General features: G+C 38.4%; 3 protein-coding genes and 4 non-coding genes across 14 annotated transcripts; 4 read left to right on the forward strand and 3 right to left on the reverse strand.

The window, feature by feature from the left end:
- Window positions 1-103: 103 nt before the first annotated feature.
- dnajc5b (DnaJ (Hsp40) homolog, subfamily C, member 5 beta) lies at window positions 104-6,539 on the forward strand. 4 transcript variants are annotated; one of them, XM_053674974.1, is made up of 6 exons: window positions 104-149; window positions 1,373-1,621; window positions 2,040-2,162; window positions 4,176-4,389; window positions 4,617-4,791; window positions 6,305-6,539. In XM_053674974.1, exons 3-6 carry the CDS (start codon window positions 2,056-2,058, stop codon window positions 6,388-6,390), a joined length of 582 nt encoding a protein of 193 aa, XP_053530949.1. In that variant the 5' UTR covers window positions 104-149; window positions 1,373-1,621; window positions 2,040-2,055; the 3' UTR covers window positions 6,391-6,539. The 4 variants fall into 4 exon arrangements, with proteins under 4 accessions (XP_053530949.1, XP_017308127.1, XP_017308126.1 ...); XM_017452638.3 differs by having other exon boundaries at window positions 110-149; window positions 1,521-1,621; XM_017452637.3 differs by lacking the exon at window positions 104-149 and having other exon boundaries at window positions 1,218-1,621.
- A 437-nt stretch (window positions 6,540-6,976) lies between these two features.
- On the reverse strand, window positions 6,977-7,062 carry trnay-gua (transfer RNA tyrosine (anticodon GUA)). Its single transcript is given in 2 exon segments — window positions 6,977-7,012; window positions 7,026-7,062. It is a non-coding gene; the product is annotated as a tRNA-Tyr (tRNA).
- A 95-nt stretch (window positions 7,063-7,157) lies between these two features.
- trnaa-agc (transfer RNA alanine (anticodon AGC)) lies at window positions 7,158-7,230 on the forward strand. Its single transcript has one exon. It is a non-coding gene; the product is annotated as a tRNA-Ala (tRNA).
- A 1,017-nt stretch (window positions 7,231-8,247) lies between these two features.
- trnay-gua (transfer RNA tyrosine (anticodon GUA)) lies at window positions 8,248-8,333 on the reverse strand. The gene is given in 2 exon segments: window positions 8,248-8,283; window positions 8,297-8,333. It is a non-coding gene; the product is annotated as a tRNA-Tyr (tRNA).
- A 280-nt stretch (window positions 8,334-8,613) lies between these two features.
- Window positions 8,614-16,870, forward strand: trim55b (tripartite motif containing 55b). Of its 5 annotated transcripts, none has more exons than XM_017452634.3 (9): window positions 8,614-8,771; window positions 8,940-9,302; window positions 10,189-10,358; window positions 11,926-12,100; window positions 12,594-12,689; window positions 13,294-13,527; window positions 14,351-14,373; window positions 15,769-15,899; window positions 16,036-16,870. In XM_017452634.3, the coding sequence occupies exons 2-9, from the start codon at window positions 9,183-9,185 to the stop codon at window positions 16,191-16,193; spliced, it is 1,107 nt and encodes a 368-aa protein (XP_017308123.1). In that variant the 5' UTR covers window positions 8,614-8,771; window positions 8,940-9,182; the 3' UTR covers window positions 16,194-16,870. The 5 variants fall into 5 exon arrangements, with proteins under 5 accessions (XP_017308123.1, XP_017308122.1, XP_053530947.1 ...); XM_017452633.3 differs by having other exon boundaries at window positions 8,615-8,771; window positions 11,923-12,100; XM_053674972.1 differs by having other exon boundaries at window positions 8,615-8,771; window positions 15,775-15,899.
- trnaa-agc (transfer RNA alanine (anticodon AGC)) lies at window positions 8,697-8,769 on the forward strand. The gene has a single exon. It is a non-coding gene; the product is annotated as a tRNA-Ala (tRNA).
- A 1,535-nt stretch (window positions 16,871-18,405) lies between the features above and the next one.
- Window positions 18,406-20,316, reverse strand: crhb (corticotropin releasing hormone b). The gene is made up of 2 exons (XM_017452640.3): window positions 20,203-20,316; window positions 18,406-19,352 (listed from the first exon to the last, which is right to left on the reverse strand). Exon 2 carries the CDS (start codon window positions 19,337-19,339, stop codon window positions 18,827-18,829), a length of 513 nt encoding a protein of 170 aa, XP_017308129.1. The 5' UTR covers window positions 19,340-19,352; window positions 20,203-20,316; the 3' UTR covers window positions 18,406-18,826.
- Between the last annotated feature and the right edge of the window lie 2,756 nt (window positions 20,317-23,072).

Raw genomic sequence — 23,072 nt, forward strand, 5'->3', positions numbered from 1 at the left:
TCAACAAATGTCAACAAATTGAACACCCCTGCGTCTTGGACTTTTCCAACTTAAACCGAGTAGCGGTTTACTGACAGGCGTTTGTATTTAATGTTAGCGGTTTAAAAAAAACAACAACAACAACACAAGGACTTTAATACAAGCTTTTAGTAAGAAAAACGACGCCATTTTGAAAAGTAGATGATTTGTATTCAAATAAGTGTCGAATGACTTTGTTTCTGTTGTTGCTTTGACGTTCGCTTTACCTTTTAATTGCAATTACAAACAATAGCTTATAGCCTACACGAGCGCCTAAGAATATAAATGTTGGAATAATATTGGTATTTATGTGTGGAAAGCATTATAAGAAATAAATAGAGAGAGAGAGAGAGATTTTCTAGTGCCTTGTGAGAGTAATCAGTATCCTCAGCCGCCATCTTGTGGCTGTGTGAGTGAAACACAGAAATTATAGACAAAATTTGTGATAAGCCCAGTTAAGCAAAATGAAAACAATACATAACACGCCAAACAAAAGTCTTTAACAACATTTAATCAGCCAAAGCAAAAGTAACAAGATTTGTGCAATTTAATATGCTAAATGCCCATTGATGTAACCATTTGCATATGAAATCAGTTTACTGTGACAATTTTGAAAAATATGGAAGAAAAATGAAAGAACATCATCAAAGAAATAGTGAAATAGTGTTTTCAGTTTCGAGGCTGACATAAGTTACAATAAGCAGGCAAAATAATACATGATATATTCTTCCTCCTCCTTTACTATAAAGTCATTTTACTGTGCCATTTTGTAGAAATATTTAAGCAAACCTGGAAGAAATAAAGAAAATTTTGTTTTGTACATAATTTAAAATATATATTTAACTCAATAAAATGAAACAGTCGAACTGGAGACAGAACAGCTTTTAGAAGAATGTAAGAATAATATAAAAGAAAGATAAATGGTATGTATTAATATATTAAAGGAGCCATTTGTATTATGTGGAGCCCTCTGCTGCCTGTGAAGGAAATTGAAATGAAAACATTGACAAACATTTAATTTCCCAAACTAATCATGTCCAGAACAGTGTGCGACTCTTTCTAAGCTACTAATGGCATTATGTATACCCTTAAGTGGCTTATGGGTGTTTTCTGTCCTTAAGGGTACGACATTTGTACCCTTGCCCTGGAAAAGTTTGGGAACCCCTGCTCTATACTAACAACTAACAGGGATTGTACTCAAACACCACAAAAATAGACCACAAGATGGCGCACTGACATACTTCTACTAAGCACAGAAGATTAACGTATTCAGGCATACCTGTATGATTTTAGATATAAGTACATAAATGAAATCTGGATGTGTATCTTTCCAACTCTTTCATTTCATCATCAGTTGCATCCCTGCATCCATCCATACATCCATCCATCCATCCCAGAGTCCTCCCATAGTTCACCAAATACACACACACACTGAAACCCAATCAAGCTTGTGGCAGTTACCTGAACTCATGACTCAGTCCATGTAAAATTCATTTGCTCAGTGATCCACTCACTTATAGAGAAGCAACCTGACTCCAGTGACCCGTCTGCAAAACCTCAGAGAGGATCGACACTTGCAGCATCACAAAGTTGGGTTTTACAGGTAGGTAAGCTAATGGCATTCTTTCTGTATCATTTCTGATGTTGTGATTACAGTCAGATAATATGTTTTGGTCATATTTTGGCCTTCTAGCATTCAAAATGTCTCGAAAAACATCACAGTTGTGTAATTTTGCATACTATTAAATATTCAGTACAGGCTCTGTATCAGGGATGGAATAATTCAGGCAGATGATACCTAAAAATATACAGGTGTGTGTTGAAGCTTTGTTATTTGTACAGTACGTATTACAATTGTCCAGGCTACAGGAAGTAAACGTTTATTCAACACCAGGTCAGCAACGACATATTATAGGCCTACCAATTCAAGCCTGCTTTTAAAATGGAAAGTTGACCCTTGCTGGCTTGATGCTTATCTGTCGCTCTGCAGACATTTTATTTATAGTATATGTGATGTGCAGGTAATGCTCAGGGAACATGAGTGAACAAAGACAGCGAGCCCTGTCCACGTCAGGTGAGGCTCTGTACCAGGTGCTCGGCCTTGACAAGAGCTGCACTCACGATGACATCAAGAAATCATACAGGTGGGTTCAGAGGTCTTTTGCAGTTTATGCTTTTTCTGAATAGCTACACAACTTCTGAAAATGAGATCTTCAGGTGTCTCTGTTGACAAACATCTAGCAGCTCAAATGGCTGTTTGTTCCTGGATGTACTTGTGTAAAGAGAGTTTAATCTGGTGGAATGGACAAGCAGGCAAACTTAAGAAATGGATCGAGAGAAGAAAAGTTAATTTTTAAAAATTATTACTATCTATTTTAAGCTTTGGTTTCAGAATAGCTGTCATTTTTTATCTTATTTAATTTTTTTTAATAAAAATTGAAATTGTAATATTGTTGGGATTTCAGGATTAAATTGAATAGAAACTGCTTGGCTCTTGCAGTGGGGAAACACTATCTGTCTATGGTTAGGAACATCATAATGACTATAATGACTCCAGAAGCACTTTTATTTCATTCACAAATACTACAGATATTACAATAGACACAAAAAGAAGGAATTCCAAAACCATTTTACCTTCATGTTGCACTCAGGGACCCCTGCACTCACGACATCTATAAATATCACGAGAAAGAAAACACTAATGCAACAAATGGGACAATTCCACGAGATTAGTTCATGTCAAAACTGGAGCGGTGCTCCAACAATTACAGAGACTTAAGTGCACTAATTCGTGCTGCCTTTAAGGACCATTTAGAAGCTAAAGCATTTTAACAGCATTTGCTTGTGCTTAATGAATATGTCATCGTAGCAACTCCTTCTGAGGCCGTCAGCTTAATCAAAAATTAACGAGCTTGTGTGGTTGGAGCATTATAAAATGTTGATGAGAAATGACAAATTTAAGTGCAGCGCTGAAAAGTAAATTATATAAACAGAGCTATGTATATTTAAAGCTTTTATAGTGCTTAATGTATGGACAGTGGATGAACATAAACCATCTCCTTTTAAATAAAGCTCGTTCTGTTTTAGCGATCTCTCTCCTGATGATCCGGAAGAATTTGTTTCGCAGGACCTTCTCAGTAGATTTCAGTTCCAAAAAGGGAAACTGGAAAATAGTTCAGAAGGAAGGTACTCAACTTGCACACTCTTTTAGAGGGTGTGTAAACAGTAAGAATACCACATGAAGATTCTACTAGGGGAAAGTTTGGTGACGCACTGTTAACACAACATCTGAGCACAGTTTACACACACTAATCTGGTATGTGTAAGAGTCAGGTGTAAAAAAACAAAAAAGAAAAAAAACACATCTGTCTAATGCTGAGCTCCAATGCTGACATCACATGATGAAACACAAATCCTTTTCTTTCAGTGCAACTTTTCTACTTTTCCTTCTCATTTTGATATATAACAGTGTAAAGCAAACTGATACGGCCGAGTACAAAAGTTCGCATTCCCTTAAGACTGTGAGGAAGGCAAAGACAAATAATTTACACCAGGACACGAAGAGTGTTAGGTTTCTCAGATGTTCCTTTATTATCACAAGTAATAAAAAGTTGGGAACAAACCCCCACCTAAATAAACCTTCAAAGGATTGCGTCTTCCTTTCTAAATGTGATATGAATCTTCTTTAATGACATCTTTTGCTTTTGTGACTGCTTCCAACTGCTTCTGGATCCCCTGAACAGCTTGTGGATCCAAAAGCTGCAATATTCACCTCATAGAGTTCTATCTCTAATTTTGCCAGATCTCACACAGTGGCTTCTTCGAATTAAATCTGGAGGCTGAAACAGTCACGACAAATCCGTCTTCTTTATTTTGGTCATTTTCAATATTTTCTGTTGATCTTCCTATGAGTTTCAGATTGCTGATTCACTGTTTATTTCCTATTCTGGAAATCGTTTTTTGTTTCTTTTTAAGATAAACTAAAATATCCTTTATTCATCCACAAACTGTAGCGGCTGCAAACTTTTGCACTGAACCGAATCACTAGTTTTCACTCGTTTCCATAATCCTGTAGCTTCATTTTGGAGAAATTGTGTATTTGATGAGAGTCCTATCTCGTTGTTTTTGTTGTTGTTGTTGTTGTTGTTTTTTTACAGGAAGCTCGCTTTGAAACATCACCCAGACAAGAACCCGGACAACCCTGATGCTGCTGAGAAGTTCAAGGAGCTCAACAATGCTCACTCTGTGCTCTCGGACATCACAAAACGGAACATTTATGACAAATATGGTTCATTGGGGCTCTATGTGGCCCAGCAGTTTGGAGAGGAGAATGTGAACACTTATTTTATGCTCTCCAGTTGGTGGGCCAAGGTGAGATTTCCAGCACCGCACACAGGGTCGTATCTAATTACTGTTCATTGTCATACTGTGCAACATGTGCATGTTGTACCATAATCTACTTTTTACTTCTTCTTAGGTTTAAGGAAATAATCTATATGTGCATGTATGTGTGTGTGTGTGTGTGTGTGTGTGTGTGTGTGTGTGTGTGTGTGTGTGTGTGTGTGTGTGTGTGTATGCATGTATACGCTCGTCTACAGGGTCTGTTTGCCATCTGTGGCTTGCTGACAGGCTGCTATTTCTGCTGCTGTTTGTGCTGCTGTTTCAACTGCTGCTGTGGGAAGTGTAAGCCCCGCACTCCTGGAGAGGAAGACCAAGAGTGCTACGTGTCTCCTGAAGACCTGGAAGAGCAGATTCGCACTGACTCAGAGAGGGGTGAGCACACACTCTATCTCTCTCTCTCTCTCTCTCTCTCTCTCTCTCTCTCTCTCTCTCTCTCTCTCTCTCTCTCTCTCTCACACACACACACACACACATTTTAGAATATTCATGCTACTCAGGACCTTAATTAGCACAATCAGATATGATGAAGTGAAGTTTATTTTCCTATAGCAGGACTTCCCTAAGTGTTTTATTCCTGTTATAGCACAGTACTTAAATTTTTTTTTAAATTAAAGAACAACACATCTAGCAATTATCACTGCTATAAACAGCCATTCCCTTAATAGCTCTAATGAATTCTCATTTCTGATTGGTTGGAAGGTGTTGACTCATTTCGTTTCATTCATTTTTTTATTTTTTTTTTTACATAACAGCAGCTATTACAATTGTGTAGCTTTAATAGTTTCTGTAGTAATGACTTACTCAGGGAGGCGCCACAAAAAACAGGCTTATGTTTTCTGTTTATTTAGCTTTTAATGAAAGAGTCTCCAAAGTAAAGTTGTAACTTCTAGGCATTTTAGTAGTTTTGAAAGTAAGTGTGTGTAATATTAACGCATTACTCTTTTTAAAAATGTGAAAGTGTAGCCAGATATCATGGAGAACTATTTTTTTTATTATTTTTTTTTAAAAAACTGTGATTGAATGACTGACTTTTTCATACTGTACACAAACCTTTCACATATTAGCTTGATGTCTGGTATTAAATCCAGTACACATTGCACTGAAGAAAAACAAATCTTAATACATTTTTGGTGCATTTTCTCTGCAGAAGCCTTTCATATCAGGGGCCGAAACAGAGTGCTTAAAATACACAATTTGTCCAACACCCACCCTGTTACTGACAATAAATAGCCTACATACTTCTGAGCCAGATGTTTGGATATAAACCGTTGTCTTTGCGCCAGTTCACAGTAGGAGGTTTTTCAAGGCCCTCACAAAGCTGATAATTACTGCCTCTGAGTCATTTCTCCGAGCAAGTTTGCATACCGGTTATTTTTACTTATCACGCAATAATAAGAGGCAATGTGTTTGTTCCTGGCCTTTGGGAAAATATCAGGCATATCAGTAGGCACAGAACCTTTATATGTCTTCACTTTAATGTCTGCTGAGTTCCTTCTGACAAAAAACACACAAGTCTGGTGATTCAGAGGTGTAGGAATAGGTAGAGATTGTTAATAATAGTTTGTTTGTTTTATAAAAACAGCTAGGAGAATACCACATGTATGTTTTGATTTACTTAAAAACTCGTGTCATGGTGCGAGACTCAAAACTTTCTGGGTGATGAGGATTTAGTAATCTCACCAGGCTGCCCTTCAAACTGGGATAAGGGAACGAGTGCTCTGAAGTCCTTGAACAGGATGGAAAACACATTTTTGCAGCAGGAAGCCCAGTTACAGTCCATGTTCTGATGTGACCCTGTGTGAGAAGCAGTACTCATTTTGCTTGATGATGATTGTCCTCATTTACGTGTACGTACGTGTGTGTGCGTGTGTCTGTGTTTGGCCAGATGGAGACACTCCTGTAATGCATCAGCCAACTAATGCGAGTGAGAAGACCCAGCTGATTGGGGACGGACACCGGACATACACCTGAGGGAGAGTGTCTTTATAAACAGCACTTTCTGATATTCTTCTGCTGTTGAATAACTAGCTATATATTTATGTGTCTTGCTCATGGACATTTTTCAACCAGTGCTGTATGTACATAACTTTTAATGAACTATTGCTATATATATATATATATATTTTCTGCAGATCTTATTATAATGTAATGTGACTCTGTTGTCTAGTATATTACAAATAAAAGAACGTTTTCACAGAAGTAGGACAATTCAGACACAATAATTGTAGAAAATGACAACGTGGCCACATTTAGTGGCATTATTATTATTATTATTATTATTTACACACAACATGTCACTGACATATCTGATTTACTTATACCATCACCACACACACCAAATCACTACCATGTCAATATCATGCTGTACTGGGAATAAACCACCACACAAATAAATATCTGATCAGTGGTGATCATATACACCTGATCATCACGCCATTATGTGCGTGAACATCCCAATTTTGATTTAGCCCCCCTTTACTGTTATAATAAGCTCCATTCTTCTGGGAAAGGTTCCCGATAGTTTTTGGAATAGGGTATGTTAGAAAAAATATTTGACTCCTTCGAGCCGGATTCGAACCAGCGACCTAAGGATCACTATGTAACCGCTACAGTCCTCCGCTCTACCAACTGAGCTATCGAAGGGTCGTGTGGGGTACTTTTCATATACCATATGTATATGTACCATATTCATAATATTAATTACTATATAATAATATGAAGCTGAGCTTCGTTAATAAGGGGAATTAGCTCAAATGGTAGAGCGCTCGCTTAGCATGCGAGAGGTAGCGGGATCGATGCCCGCATTCTCCAAATGTTAAATTTTTCCTTTCTTCAGTTGGCGCATAATTGTACTTAGAACCTGTAGTTCATCACAAATAATCCATACATAATGTGCATGTTACACAAACCTCTTTAGATTCTGTATCAGGCCTCTAAGACTAAGATTATTCACTACCATGTAAACAAGCGTCAAATCCCACCAGGTAAGGATCGGTGACTTCAGGTAGTAGTTTCAGATGTCCCTCCTGCAAGCAAGAGACTGTTCTGGACCACCACGGGATGGTGGAACATCACTGTCTTGTTCAAGGGGTGAGCATTGGGATGGTTGGATCTTCAGAGAAAGATTATCCTTTCCTCATTTGGTGAAAAGTCTTATTTAGAACCTTATTAATTAGAAATTATCTCACACAGTTCATTCATGCAGCCCTATTGACATACCTGTCAATAAATCTCTCAGCAGTGATGTACTGACACAACTCCCCACGATGTAAATCCATACAACCTGAGGATCAGTGAATTTCCATCAGGTGGTGGAAAACATTGATGAAGTCCATGTATCGAAGACCAATCAAACGTCAAATTAAATTTGACATCAACCAATCACGGGTTTCAAAAACCAATCAAATTTTGAATTCCATGTTTCATAATCCAATAATCCAAGTGCTAAGTACAGGTGTCAACAAGGTCTAATGTGCCTCAAAGACTCATCGTGATCTGTTTAATCAAACCACATTTGTAGGGTTTGGTACGTACATTTGATCTGCATATGACCCCATAGCATTTGTAGTGTGAATGCGAAACTATCTCAATACAGCTATGCAGCAAACTCTAGCATTTTTGCCATCAACAATCACAAAAACTGTTTAAATTCCTGTATGGACAGGCGTAATAAATGCGCATGGGACCTTGCTTCGGGGAAACGATGTATGAAATCTAATCAGGTGGTCACTAGAGACGCATTCATAATACTAGGTGTGAACGTCTGTGTGCACTTGTGAGATCAATCGAGACATACAAAGTGCGAACAGAACCACAAAAATTTCGCACTCCTTCGAGCCGGATTCGAACCAGCGACCTAAGGATCACTGTGTAACCGCTACAGTCCTCCGCTCTACCAACTGAGCTATCGAAGGGACGCTTTTTTCCATGCTTTTTTCCACGACAGAAACTATGGACTTTTGTAGGTACTCGGTGTGTTTCCACCGCAGGGACCAAAATCGGGTAAAAAATATTTAGCCCTCGCAAGTTCCCTACTCGGTAGGTGGTACTTTTTCAAAATCCAGGAGCTTTGGGGGTGGGACTTCAGCGCTGAACGTGCTGATTGGATGAGTACACGTGAAAAAATGTTACGCCCAAGTCCCACCCCAAAGTTCCTGGCTTTTTTAAAAAAGCGTACAGTAAGTAAGTTAGTTACGTTTACCGGAGAGCGTTTCGTAAGACGTTAAAAGGTGCAGGAGTGTATTATTATAAGCAGGAATCGTAAGCATTCACTCAAAGGGGAATTAGCTCAAATGGTAGAGCGCTCGCTTAGCATGCGAGAGGTAGCGGGATCGATGCCCGCATTCTCCAATGTAAGCTTTTCTTTTCTATGTTGAAACTGGATTGGCATTGTTTATAATACGTAAAACAATCCATACATGATGTACTAGTAGATAATACTACGAATCTGTCTATAAATTGCGCCATTTTGCATCACCTCCATGTCCTGTCTTTCTAATTCCGAAGTCTTTCCTCAACAGCCCAACTTCCCCTGGCGTGCATATATGGTGAAGTAAACATGGCAACTGACGTGAGTGTTTCTAAAAACGGCTCCGGGTGACAGTCACAGGTCTGTGTGTGGGGTCAGAAACACAGAGTGAGGAAACCACGCCACCATTCACAGTGTGATCACTTAGAGTCACTGTGCTGAAAAGATCACAGTTTATAGATTACTTCTGATCTTTTATTTATTTATTATTGTTTTTTTGTTTTTGTTTTTTACCATGGACATTTTGGAGAAGCAGCTGATTTGTCCAATTTGCTTGGAAATCTTTACAAAACCTGTAGTGATTCTGCCATGCCAACACAACCTCTGTCGGAAATGTGCAAATGACATATTCCAGGTACTATCTATCTATCTGTCTGTCTGTCTGTTTATTTATCTGTCTGTTTATTTTGTTTTTCTGATTTTTCTCCAGAAGCTGGCCTGAAAAAAATAGTCTGAGGTTTTGAATAAAATAGTAACCCTAATCATTTGGTTATTACTCATACCTCTTATAACAGCAGGCTTCTAGTGGACTGTAAATAATAAGTTTTGTTGTATTTACTCATTTACCCTTGACTTTTGATTTGACTTAATCGGTTACATATTTGAGAAGGTCACTTTTAATATAGATTTCAATATTAAATGTTCAGTATAAAATATTCAATTTTAGCCATTCTCTGATGACCTGATAAAACCTCTGTTCCCTAAACGATCACAGGGTACATGCAGGCCACAAACAAAAAGGACTTATAAAAACTTTCCTAAAATTATATCAAAGATAATGGACTGTTTTGAATTTAAGAATGCTGTAAAAAAAATTTTAAAATAAATAAATAATTGTAGTAATGCATTTTTATCAAATTTACAGTTTTTGGAGACTAATTATTACAATATAAAACTAATAATAACACACACACACAAAAATTGAGTGTCAGTCTGATGAGTCAGATCAGATCCAGTGTCACCACCTTGTTTTTCCATATTTTATTTATTTCTGTAATCACAGACCAAAGAGGCAAATAATGAATCTATAATCCCGATCCAACTGATTATTAATGATCTATTAATTATTATTCAGTCCATGCAGTTGCATCAGATGTGTTGTGAGTAGAGAGAGAGAGAGAGAGAGAGAGAGAGAGAGCAGAGAACCTCTGTTCTAGTACAAGAATATGTTTTTGACAACATGAAGAACATGAGATTGTGTAATACTTATTTACTGACACAACTCCTCACCACGTAAACAGGCATCAAATCCATACCTTTCCACCAGAGGAGGATCAGTGAGTTCAGGCGGCCGTTTCAGATGCCCATCCTGCAGGCACGAGGTTGTTCTAGACCGCCATGGGGTCTATGGACTGCAGAGGAATCTTTTGGTGGAAAACATCATTGATATGTACAAGCAGGAGTCCACCAGGTGAGCATGATTAAGTGATGGAAGCCAGAACAAGATCCGTAAATTACGATCAATATGAACAAATACATGTAGCATTTTGATGCCTCTGTATTTATCCACTAGAAATAAATTATATACTGAATAATATTTTCAGAGTTCTCTGACTTTGGATTTTTTTATTTATTTGATTGCTAAATTAGACTGAACATAGACGTACATTAAATTAACTTGTACTGCTGTCAATTTCTATTTAGATTTGGCTGATGTCACTTTTAATGCAAAGTTTAAAAGAATGTATTTCCTGCTCTCACTTTAAACACTTTGCTTTTAAGAACAGAAATCCCCTGGGCTGTACATTTTAGCCCAACGTCACTCTTTCATTGTTCTCCACACTTAACCGTTTTCACATTATTTATGAGTCAAACTCCTTTCTAGTTCAAATGGAGAAGATGTTTGCATTTGAAGAGGTTGTGCTGTGCAGGAAGTTGTCACGGAGCTTGTGTTCCCGGTGGCCCCATGAGCTCTGTGACCGACAAGTGACATTGAATTTTTTTTTCTGAGACACTGGAAAATTTGATATGAGTAATTAAATATATTCACATGAGTATACAATTGAGTATATTCTCTTTCCTGTTGTCCTTGGCAGGGGTCGACACGTCAGAAATTCATTAGCTAGTCCCTCGGGTTAATAAAAGCTGCAGTGTGCTTACTCATGTCCCCAAATAGCTTGACTAAAAAGCAGCAACTCACGTAACTCAAAGGTGTGATGAGCTGAAAATGTCTCATGATGAAGCATTATGTATGCACTCTCACATACATTAATGCATGTGACTGCATCGAGGTCTTTTGCACCACTGAAAAATACACTACGTAGCCCAAAGTATGTGGACGCCTGATTATTGAATATCACGGTCCAGAACCATGGGAATTAATTCTGAGTTGTTCCCCCTTTGCTGTTATTATAAGCTCCATTCTTCTGGGAAGGCTTTCCACTAGATTTTGGAGCATAGCTGTGGGGATTTGTGTTCATTCATTCAACTACAAGAGTGTTAATGAGGTCAGGCACCGATGTCAGGTGAGGAGGTCTCGGGTGCAGTCAGTGTTCCAGTTCATCCCAAAGGTGTTCAGTGGGGTTGAGGTCAGGGCGCTGTGAAGGACACTCAAGTTCTTCCAGTCCAACTTTAACACACTGTGTTTGCCATACAGGTACTGTATGACCAGCCTTTCATACTAGCATTATATATTTATTTCTTTAAAGATATTCATAATCTCGACTCCCTCCACCCCCTCTTTCTAAGAAAGAATATCAATATTTTTTTTCTCACAGTGGGTCAGAAGGCTAAAGGTCTAAAGAGCTGCCTTCTGTGGCCAAGACCTATGAGCTTCCTGGCATCACGCAACCCATACTCCTCACACGGTTATTCCTTTAATTATGTCGTGACTTATGCTCCCGTTCTTTTGCGATGTTGAGGGAATTTTCACACACAGACGATTTCACACCAGGGTGTGCAAGCTGTGCATTTTTTATTAAGAAGTTCACCTTTTGACATACGGGTTCAATAAGTGCCTCGGTGCTATTCCACAGCAGCAGGCCTACTCCAGAGAGGAGAGATGACCAGCCCGTGTGTGAGGTGCATGAGGATGAGAAGATCAACATCTACTGCTTGACCTGCAGCATCCCTACCTGCTCCATGTGCAAGGTGTTCGGCTCTCACCAGGACTGTGAAGTGGCACCTCTCACAAGTGTATATCAAGTTCAGAAGGTACAAGAGTTTGCATTAGACACTGTTAGACGACAGTGTAGTTCCACGGTTTGTGATCCTATAACAAGCACTTAATAAAAATTATGCTTAAAGTTGAAGAATTGTACATTTTTGGTATTTTTGTGCATGCAACCTGGCACAGTGCAATGGTTTGAGGATTTGGTTAGACATGCGGATATGATATCAGCATGCAGACAAACCTGCATTCCTACATTCTTTTTTTTTTTTTTTTTAAATAAACTAGTGAAGGCTAATAATGACCATTGCCAGTCAAAAATATTCTGAATGCTCTCTTGAAAAAAACATAACATGTACACTACTGCTGCACTGTTGTATACTATTTAATATCATGATCATCAAAAACAAAAAAATTGCAAATATAAACTATGGTGTATTAAAAACCGATATTGGGTTGTAGTTATCGGTGTGAATTTTCCATGTATTTATCTGAATGTTTATGCATGTGATTGCTCATGTGTGCCATAATTTTCAGACAGAGCTGACAGACAGCATAGCAATGATGGTGGGCAACAACGACAGGATCCAAGGCATCATTTGTCAGTTGGAGGAGACCTGCCGGGCCATAGAGGTGAGTTGCACTGTGTGTGTTCCAGTACCCTGACAAAAGTACTGAGTTTCGCCAGGTTATTGATGTTGAAAATGAGAACAGACCCTCTCAAATACTCATATTGGAGTTAATGAGACGGGCAGACAGGATACTGGACTGCTTCCAGCCTCTCATCGCCATATCCTTGGAGCCTTTATGACTTACAAGGTAACCAAAGAGAGTTTGTTTTTTTCTCGAGCGTGCATATGGCTGACCGCAAATCCTGCGTGAAAGAGAAAGCAGATGGCAAGTAGGACTGAGGCAGCATTTCTGATTAGACTTTTGATGACCTAGGCAGTGTAGACTTTTCTGTGATGGAAAGCTTGATCATTACTAGAGTTGACACGAGAGACTCTTTCCTAAAATTTTGTATAAACTTCTCCTTACTGAAGACTTCACAGTATCAACGATATTTGAGAATTTTGTTATTGTTTTGACCTTAGATTGTGTGGAGCATCTGGCACGTGACAATGTGAATGTGCTGTTACTATAGTTACAGAAAATTAATCAACATCTTCTGAGAAATTCGATTTGAGAATTCAATAGTGGTATAAATCGTTTTCATCATTTCACATTGGTCTTGCAGGAGAATGGCGGGAGGCAAAAGTCGCAGGTGTGTGAGAAGTTTGACCATCTCTATGCCATCTTGGAGGACAGAAAAAGCGAGATGAGTCTCAAAGTGACAGCCATGCAGGAGGAGAAGCTGAACTACATCCGTGGACTCAAGAGGAAGTACGAAGATCACCTGGAGAGCGCGACTAAGATTGTGGAGTTGGGGATCCAAACGATGGAGGAACCAGAGATGGCTGTTTTCTTACAGGTAAGTGAAATGACACTTTAGTTTATTTTACATTGTAATTTTCATGTTCTAAACTATCACTGGCTAATTAAGGGCATTTTCACACTGATCGGAATATTCAAATATGTACCCAGGAACCATTTAGGTATCGTCTCGAGAGGACGTGTTTATCCCAAGTTTGCTTTCACTCATACGAATTAAGACAGCAGCTTGACGCACTGTTTAATGTCACTTGCAGAACACCAAGATTATAGGCGCATTTGTTTCTGGTCCTTATTAATGTTTATTTAATTGATTTAATTATTGTTGCTGTACTTTGTCACGACGCTGATTAACCATTCATGATATGAATATATTTCTTCTCCTCCACAAAATGTATTTCTCTGCTTTTGTGAAACAAGTTTATTCATTCATTCATTCATCTTCAGTAACTGCTTTATCCTGGTCAGACATGTCGATTCAGTGCCCAGCCCCGGGAACTGAACCCCAGACCAGTGTTGAGATTGACCTAAGACTACCTATACCTACTTATGGTGAACAACATAAAAACAGCTGAATAGTGAAGCCAAAATGTGCCTGAAATTATCACCTAGCTGGCTTTACTACAAAGATTCTTACACCAATTTTCATCTATCACACACATGAAATGCTGATTTTCATTTTGGCCAGCTTTCAAATTGAAACACCTGGACCGTACCTGGGTTCAGAAACAGCATTTGCCCTCGGCCAGATGTGCACAGAATTGGGTTTGGGAAAAATGTGAAAATGCCCTAATAATAAAGTATTTTGATTTTATGATGAATTGATCATTAGCACTGATATTATTCTGTATTTGGCTTTTCAGACTGCAAAACCTTTGTTACAAAAGTAAGTAAATCCATTCACGTAAAAAAAAACAAAAACATTTTTTTACATTTACATAACCATATATCACTTTCAACTATTCTTATAGCTAGTATTTATTGTTATATGATATTTACAGTTGTATGACAAAATTTGGGCACTCATTTTAAAGTAGAAGTAAACACAACTGCTGTAGCAAACTATTATCAAAACATGTTCTGCATATGTTAATGCAAAGTTACTTACTATTTGAATCAGTTAAAAAATAGAGGAAAAAATAAATAAAATAGCAACTGTGGCATGCGCAAATGTTTGGACACCCTTCCAACCCAACCATGGACTCCTCTAAACAACTGATTGAGGATCTGAAAATTATGCTAATTGACGCCTACAAAGCAGAGAAAGGCAATAAAAAGATATCACACCTCTTCCGGGTCACAATTTTCACTTTCAGTTAAAGGCAGTTATGGGGAACTGTGGAAATCAAGGCAAGATATGGAAGACCAAGAAAACTTTCAAATTTAAATGCTTGTAAGAAGGAAGGATTCTGATCTGCAGCATTCTTTTCACAAACATGATCTGCATGGAAGAGTCATCAGAAGGAAACCTTACTTGCTGATGTACTGTATGCAAAGCAACATCTAAATAAGCCAGAGGCATTTTGGAAACAAGTGCTGTGGATTGATGAAGTAAAAATGGAACTCTTTGACCACAACCACCAAAGGTACAGTATGTTTGGAGAAAAAAAAGCAGTATTTAATGAAAAGAACATATCGAAAACTATTAAACCATGGGAGCGGCTCTGTTAAGCTTTGGGATTGCGTGACAGCCAGTGGCACAGGAAACATTGAACAGATAGATGGGAGGATGGATTTCAGTAAATATCAGCAGATTCTGGAAGCTAAAGTGACACCGTCAATCAAGAAACTGAAGCTGAAAAAAGACCAAGATCCAAAATGTACTTCAAAATCTGCCATGAAGTACTTGAAGAAATGCAAGCTGAAGCTTTTGGAATGGTCATCACAGCCCCTTGACTTGAACATTATTGAAAATATGTTGGTGGCTCTGAAACACGCTGTGCATGTGCTGTGTATGCCCAAGAATATGTCAGAACTGGAAGCATTCTGCAAGGAAGAGTGGGTGAGAATTCATTTAAGAAGAATAGAAAGACCCGTGGCTGGCTACAAAAGGCATTTGCAAGCTGTGATGTCTGCCAAAGTGGATGTTACTAAGTACTGATTTTGCACATGGCAAAAAAAAAGAAAGTATTTTTCTATTTTTTAAGCTAATCAAAAATATAAGGAGTTGTACGTTAATATTTGCAGAAAATGCTATTTTTTAATTGTTTGCTTCAGAGGTTGTATTCACTCCTTTTCACTCCAAAAAAAAATTCTAAACGATTGGTTTGTTTCCGAATCGGCCAAGGATGGGCGAAGCAACAAATACATCCCACTTGGAAAAAGTGGAACATGGCTACGAGAACATGGACTATTACTCTGTTGACTTCAAGAAAGAACGTGGAGCTCTAAGTTCTATAAACTTCATCACAGGTAATAATGTGTTCTGTAGCTTTAGCTTATGTCCAGTAACATTGGATCAGCTGATGGAGTTAGAAGATCATACTAAAAGCGTGGTATCTTTAAAGTTGGTGTCTGCTCTGTTTTTTTCCCCACAATCTTTCTGCAGATGAGGATGAGGAAGAGGAAGATAGAGATGTAGCGGGAGCAGAGACGGACGACCATAAAGAACAAGCTACTTCAGGAGGAGCAAATACACTGTTGCTGAGCAGCCAACCTGCTCCACTTCCTCTGCCTCCAAATCTTGTCAAAAACACCAGCTCATAGCTCTTCAACTTCAGAATTTATCACAGTTTACGAATCTCAGTTTGTATGGAAAGTAACAAAAGCTACTGTAAGTCGATGATTAGGGGTGGGGTTAACGTTTGTCTTCTTTTTTTTTTACGTATTCAATCCACTTCGCTAGTACAGATACATCCATCAAAAGCTTGATGCTGTGTCGTATTGTGTTCAGGCACCTATAACCTAATGATTTATGGATAGTGATTAAGCTTAAAATATGCAGAAGTGACAACATCTATGGCCATAGCATCGACAATGTTTTTGTAGATTGTTGCTACGGTGATACAGGAGCAAACTACCTTTAAAAGAATACAGTCAGAATAAATGTGAATAAAATGCATCCAAGACAAAAGACAATTCACTGAAGGGGAAAGGACACAGGATGCGAAAGACATGAATTGCTTGAGCGCCGATTTTATCTTGATGAACTTAATCAGTGAATTCACAAGCTTTGGTCTTGTGAGCCAATCAAAAATAAGAAAGCAGGACAGTGGATGAGCCTCTTATTATTGACTGGCTCTAACACTGGATTTACCTGGGGGCTTTTTTTTATTTCCTGTTAGCACTTCTGAAAATAGTATGCTTCACAAATAGCTGATTTCCTGCTTTTTTATTAACTGAAAAGTTTAATAAATCTTAGTGATTTGGGAAAGCTCATATAAGATGTTTTTTGTGTTATTTTTATTTATTTATTTTTCACTCAAGTTGGCACCATCAGACTGTTTATTTTATAAGTGACAAGATCTCCTCTTAACGCACACTCAGTCTCATTTGCAATGCCATTGATGTAGAAGATAACATGTTTCAGTAATTCACGCTAATTACTAATTACGTAGTTATCTCTCTGTGCACTCTAGGGATGTGTTGAGCACACTTTTATTCACATCATGTCACCACACATGTAGCTCTACTCATTGTTCGGAGACTTCACACTCCACGGGTTATTGTGGAAGTAATCTTCACCCGACCTTTAGTTTCTTTGTAAGAGCTGTTGCTGATGTGGCTTAACTCTAAGGAAGTGGTAGTTCATGTGCTTGATCTGAAAACAATGAGCTGAAATAATCACTCTGTTGCATAATCTATCCATTATGAAATGGGTGAAATGATGGAATGGGCTTTCTGTATAATCTTTAACGCTGATTGGAATGAGGTCCAGAGATCTCATGTCCCTGTGTTCTGATGTTTATTAGCACTACTCATCTTTGTCAATCCTGGTATGAATACAAATGTTTGAGTGATGATATGCTTTGTCCTGGTTTGTCTAACTGGACTGGAATAGATTCACGAGAACTCATGCAAACTATAGTTTAGTGCTTGTGCTTACAGAAGGTCTCCAGTTGCTTCGTAGAGCGTAATGAATCACACCAGCTAATTTGATTATGCTGACTTCAGGAGACCTGCACAGCTTGAACATATAGTAATTACAATAGCATTTATTTAGTAGCCATGAAGGATGTTCAGAAACTCAGAGGATGTTTCTATTTTCCCTCAGAAAAATTGAAGGAATTTTGGTTCTATAGTCCACCGTGACAGTTCTGTCAGGAACAGGATGCCCTGAAATGACAGATGATGATGTGAGACGTCGTTACACAAATCCAGATGTGATTTATCGGGACTGAAATTCAGTGCTTTGTGTATAGCAGAAATTCAATTTTTCCCCCCAAAGATTTTCGTTCTCCTGCATGTATTGTGCATGGATATGCTCACAAAGGACTTGTCTGCGATTTTGAAGTGTGAGGTGTTAAAATGATCCATACAGCGAACACTTAGGAAAGATTTAGGACATGATTTCCTAAAAGTAAATATATACTAAAATAGCCCATTTATATGCAAGTATTTCTATTTACTGGTCCATGTATTTAACGTCTTACCTTCAAATGAAAGTCTAAGTGCATAAAATGATGTGGGTTGTGTATCTGCTTATCTTTCTGATGTGTCAAGTGTGTATTCACACACTCAGGACTGAGTCACGTTGTTTTGCTCTTGTCATCCATGTAATGTCTTGGACAAGAGCAGCCAAGAGAATATTTCATAATATTTCAGTATCTCAGAGTCTTTGAAGCACTAGGAAGAACGAGCTGGGGAATTTCGCTTTTTTTTTTTTTTGCAATTGTATTAATGTTTATTAACAACTATGGTTATACATCAAAAATCTACACAAGAAGTGAAAAAATGTCTTTTAATGTTTTATTGAAAAATATAAAAATAAGAACATTCTCTTGCACAACAGAAAATTACTGTTTGCTCATTAGTTTATTAACAAACTTACAGTGTATTTTATAAGGTACAATGAAACTGGATGTCTATCCAGATAAAATCAACTTCTCAGTACAGTACTCTGAAAATATTTCCTTTTGTTTTATTTATTTATTTATTTATTTTTAAAGAAAAGTAACGTACCGTCGTTTTTATGCTACAGTTTTGATTTAGCATTTGCACAGCAATTATGGAACGTGACACCAGTGTCCATGTTCATTCTCCTATTTCTTTCTACAAATAAATAATACAATATATAAATACATTAGGATGGAAAAGCAGCACTGTGGTACAGGATGTTATGGTTTGTGCTAAATGTAAAATAAAATTTAAAAAAAAAATCCTCTTTGTCAGATTTTAGGCTACTTGCCGAAAATCTCCATCATTTTCCGGTTGCTGTGCGCCTGCTGCGCCATCTGCTCAGCCTTCGCCATCTCCAGCACCTCCCGCAGCAGGTGGAAGGTCAGGTCCAGGGAGATGGGCGGCTCCTCGGCGCGGCGCGGTCTCTCCGCTGGGGCGTCGCGCAACTCGCGGGCCGCTTCGGCGACCTCGTGGTCTTGGCGGAGCAGGTGCTGCGTGAGCCTGAGCTGCAGAGCGCGCTTGAAGACCGCTGACGCCGGTTCGGGGCGCGTCTCAGGTTCGGATTCACGTTCGCGCTGATTTCTGTTGCCCACCCGGATGAAGTATTCCTCTCCCAGCCGTGCCCAAATGGGCCGTGTGCGCCTCTGGTCTTCCTCCTCTTCGAGCGCGTTGGCGGAGGGGGAGGAGAGCGAGGCTCGCCGGTCTGGACCGTCCACTGCTCGGCACTCGTTCATGCGTGGTGGGAAGGCAACGAGCAGAGCTGCGGCGGTCGTGACGAGAAAGTGGAGCTTCATTGCCGAGGGGATTCTGCAGGAGGAAAAGCGATCACAATTACGCGCACGCTTATGGTCAAATGCGCGCTGCGGTTTGACGTGGAATTTTTTGATTTGCTAAAAAAAAAGTTGAGGAAAGTTAATGAGCATGGTGTGACAGTTTTGGTGCTAATTTCTACATTTATCTCTGGGATGTTACCCTTATACACCGTATACCTCGTACACCGTTTGTATCTTTAGAATGTGCATGTGGTGTACCTTTAACGCTTTATTCTAAAAGGTAATTACCGACCCACTATCTACCTTTAATCTTTTTTTAACGGTACAATATATCCAAGTGAAATATACATATTAGGAAAGGTGCCTCTGGATGGACGAGCTGAAAAATAATTTACCACCATTACTAGTAAACATTCACGACCAGGAAGGATTCTTCAGTTAATTGTGACATGAACAAAAACGGTTAGACAATATATATATATATATATATATATATATATATATATATATATATATATATATATATATATATATATATATATATATATAATCCTTTATTTAACTAAAAATGGTCAAATTTGGCCACATATATACTTAATTTAAGAGTCTGGACTGCGTCCTAGCCGCATACTACAGTACTAAGTAGTATGTCAGAATAATACTGTACATCTCACATACTCACCTTAGATGTACTTTAGTGTACAATTTAGGACGCAGCCATCCTTGACAGTTTTACGCACTAACTTCGGCACCTTTATAGACTATTCATTACTCAAAAAAGCGCCAAAATCTCGTCATCCTATTACCTTCATACATTTTACACAAGAATAATAAACTAACAACATTTTTTAAAAAAGAGTTTGCTGAATAAAAAAAATGCGTACCTTGTTTGCGCAAATGATATATCCTCTGGAAGATTTGTCTTTTTAAAACTTTTTAAACGCGATCTACACTACTCTTCACCCCCAGTTATTGTCTTCAAGATATTCAAGTTTAGAGTTTGGTGACTTCTTCAGAGGAGGGACTGGAGTTTGGGTTTATATAGTCTTTGCGCATGCGCACTGGAGAACGAGTGGACCTGAATGAACGTAAGAGAGCAGTTTGCTTGCAATCTGAATGAGTCATCGAGGTGCGTGCGTTTGTGTGTGTGTGTGTGTGTGTGCATCCCTATCTCATTAAGTAGTATAGAAAAGTTCAAGTAAGAATCAATGTCTTTTTCAATTTCGCACCTTCCCATGCATTAAAGCTCTATTTTCCTGCCCTCTATTTCTGGAGTGCGTTTTATTTTTACTACTGAATATGAATTGGATTATAACATTTAAAGGCTTTATTGAGTCCATATATCTGCATTTGTGCCATGAATCTAGAATCTTAAAGGGAACCCCGACTACGAAGACTTGCATGGATTAGATTAGTGCTGACATCCGCTATATAAATCTGCTATACATAAACACTCTAGATGTCACTTAAAAAATAAAAATAAATAAAAAGCCTTGCACTCGTAGGCCGCCATTGCTGTTTATGTCGCAATGTATTCTGGGTAGTGATGTCAAATGGTTGCAACGGTCTTGATCTCCAGTGACGCTATGGCGATATAAACATGTCTTCAGCCTTTTCAGTTTGAACCTGAGCGTAAAATAAGCGAGGAGGCTATAACATAGACGACATTACTCAAAATGTACATCGAAATGAAGACGGTCCAAGAGGTGATGAGGGGAGAGTGGGGCAAAGTCGACAGTGTCCGTGCAGAAACGTCTTTGCACGTCTATGCCAACCGAAAGTGTTTGTTGTTCAAGGTAAGAATATGGAGTAAACTAATGGTTTATGATGAAACGTATTCTAATATCAATAATTTGAGAGATTATCAGTCATCTTGCTGTCGTATACTTTATCCTATTAAAATTCCGACGGCCCGCCAGCGTGCTGTCGCCATGTTATGAGCAAATCTATGCTATCTACACAGCGTCCATGTGTATGAAGGTACTCATATCTTTGGAACGCTAAGATTCTTGTGATTCGATTGATATAAACCGTTTTGAGATACAATCAGCAGCTACAATCAATGTTTCTATCAGACCACCGACATACAAACAAACACTTACAAAACGGAGGCAACTCACCTCACATGAAGCCTCATATCCATTCACTGATCTTATTAGTCTTATTGCACTGGCAAAGGTTCAAACTATCTAATTATGTAAAAATATTAAGTCCAGCTTTCAAAAGAGACCAAAACCATGCATGTACTCCAAATGGTTCAAGAACAGCTTTCATTTTATTTTGGGTATGCAAGGTGTTTAAGGCTAATTTTACGGAATCTTTACGTTAAGAGAATATACAGAAAAAACGTACTAACAAGATGCTTATGGGATTGATTATATGTACAGATATCTCCTGTATCACAGCACACAAGAACTAGAAAATTACAGCCAAAAGCATGACAGTATGGGATTCTTTTCCTGCTGTGGGGGCTAGTAGCTAATTCTTTTGAGTGCTCAAGTGCAAACATTTTACGTCATCGACTCAGAGAGCACTGCGCATGTCACATAATGCTGGCCTCTGTAGGTTAAAATATGTATTAAATATGAAGGATTTTTAAACTCATGTGTTTCTCACAACGTATTTAGTAAGAGAGGGCAATGATTACATATTAAGGCCTACAAGTCTTCATTGTCTGGGTTCTTTTTAATTGGAATCTCTTATGCAAACCCTGAATGAATATGCATCACTCTTTATAAAACACGTTTTAAGTGGATTTAATTGGAGCAATTAATTCCTTGAAACAAAGTGAAGATTTATTAGTACCTGATCTAAGTCAGACAGCCTAATTAAGTGTTTTTAGATTGAAGATGTGTGACACCCTCTCAGAAGATGCTTTTGTCTGTATATAGTTTGTCAGATTAATAGGCATATTTCTCTTACATTACAGAATGAACTGGCCAGATTAATATAACTCATCTAGAGATCTTTACTTCTATACAAACCCCACTTCTTCATTAAGGTCATCTAGATTTTACCCGTATGGCTGTCAAGTTCTTAAGTGTCACGCCAATGAGTTCAGAGGCGTTTCTACGCATGGTTTCCACATGTCCATGTGGGTTTCATCCGAGTTCTCAGTTTTCCTCCCACTGCCCTAAACATGCTGGTACATGGATTGACTACAAATAAATTGCCCCTAGGTGTGAATCAGTGTGTGAATAGGGGTGTATGTGCATGGACTGGTGTCGCATGCAGGGTGAATTCTCCTGTCTTATGTTCGGTTTCCAGGGATCCACAGCGACCCTGACCAAAATAAAACATTACTAAAGATGAATGAATGAATGAATGGATGGATGAACTTCCATAGCACCTCAGTGAAATCTCATCTATATCCAGTTTCAAATCACAAATCTAAAAAGCTTTTTTTTCCCATCACTGCTATAACGCTCTGATCTATAACTAAGAGGATCTGATCTTTTCTGTACACTACAGTGAACTCTTGAATTATTTCAATTACTTCTTTTGTGTTCATTATGGTGATGGATAATTAAGGAGTTTTACAATATTGCAACCTCATATTTGGTCAAAAGCAACTAGACATTTAAAGCAAATTTGAAACATGTTTAGGACGGTCACATGCCACAAAACTATTCATTTTATACAATCCTTTTGCCCACTCTCTTAAAGGGTGCCAGTAATTCTGAAGTTGACCATAGCTCGCTCTCTATTTACATCACTCGCAGTCTTGCTGTGTAAGTGTTTGATGTGTTTGGCT

This window comes from Ictalurus punctatus, chromosome 23 (genome assembly GCF_001660625.3).
Source record: "Ictalurus punctatus breed USDA103 chromosome 23, Coco_2.0, whole genome shotgun sequence".
NCBI lineage: Eukaryota > Metazoa > Chordata > Actinopteri > Siluriformes > Ictaluridae > Ictalurus > Ictalurus punctatus.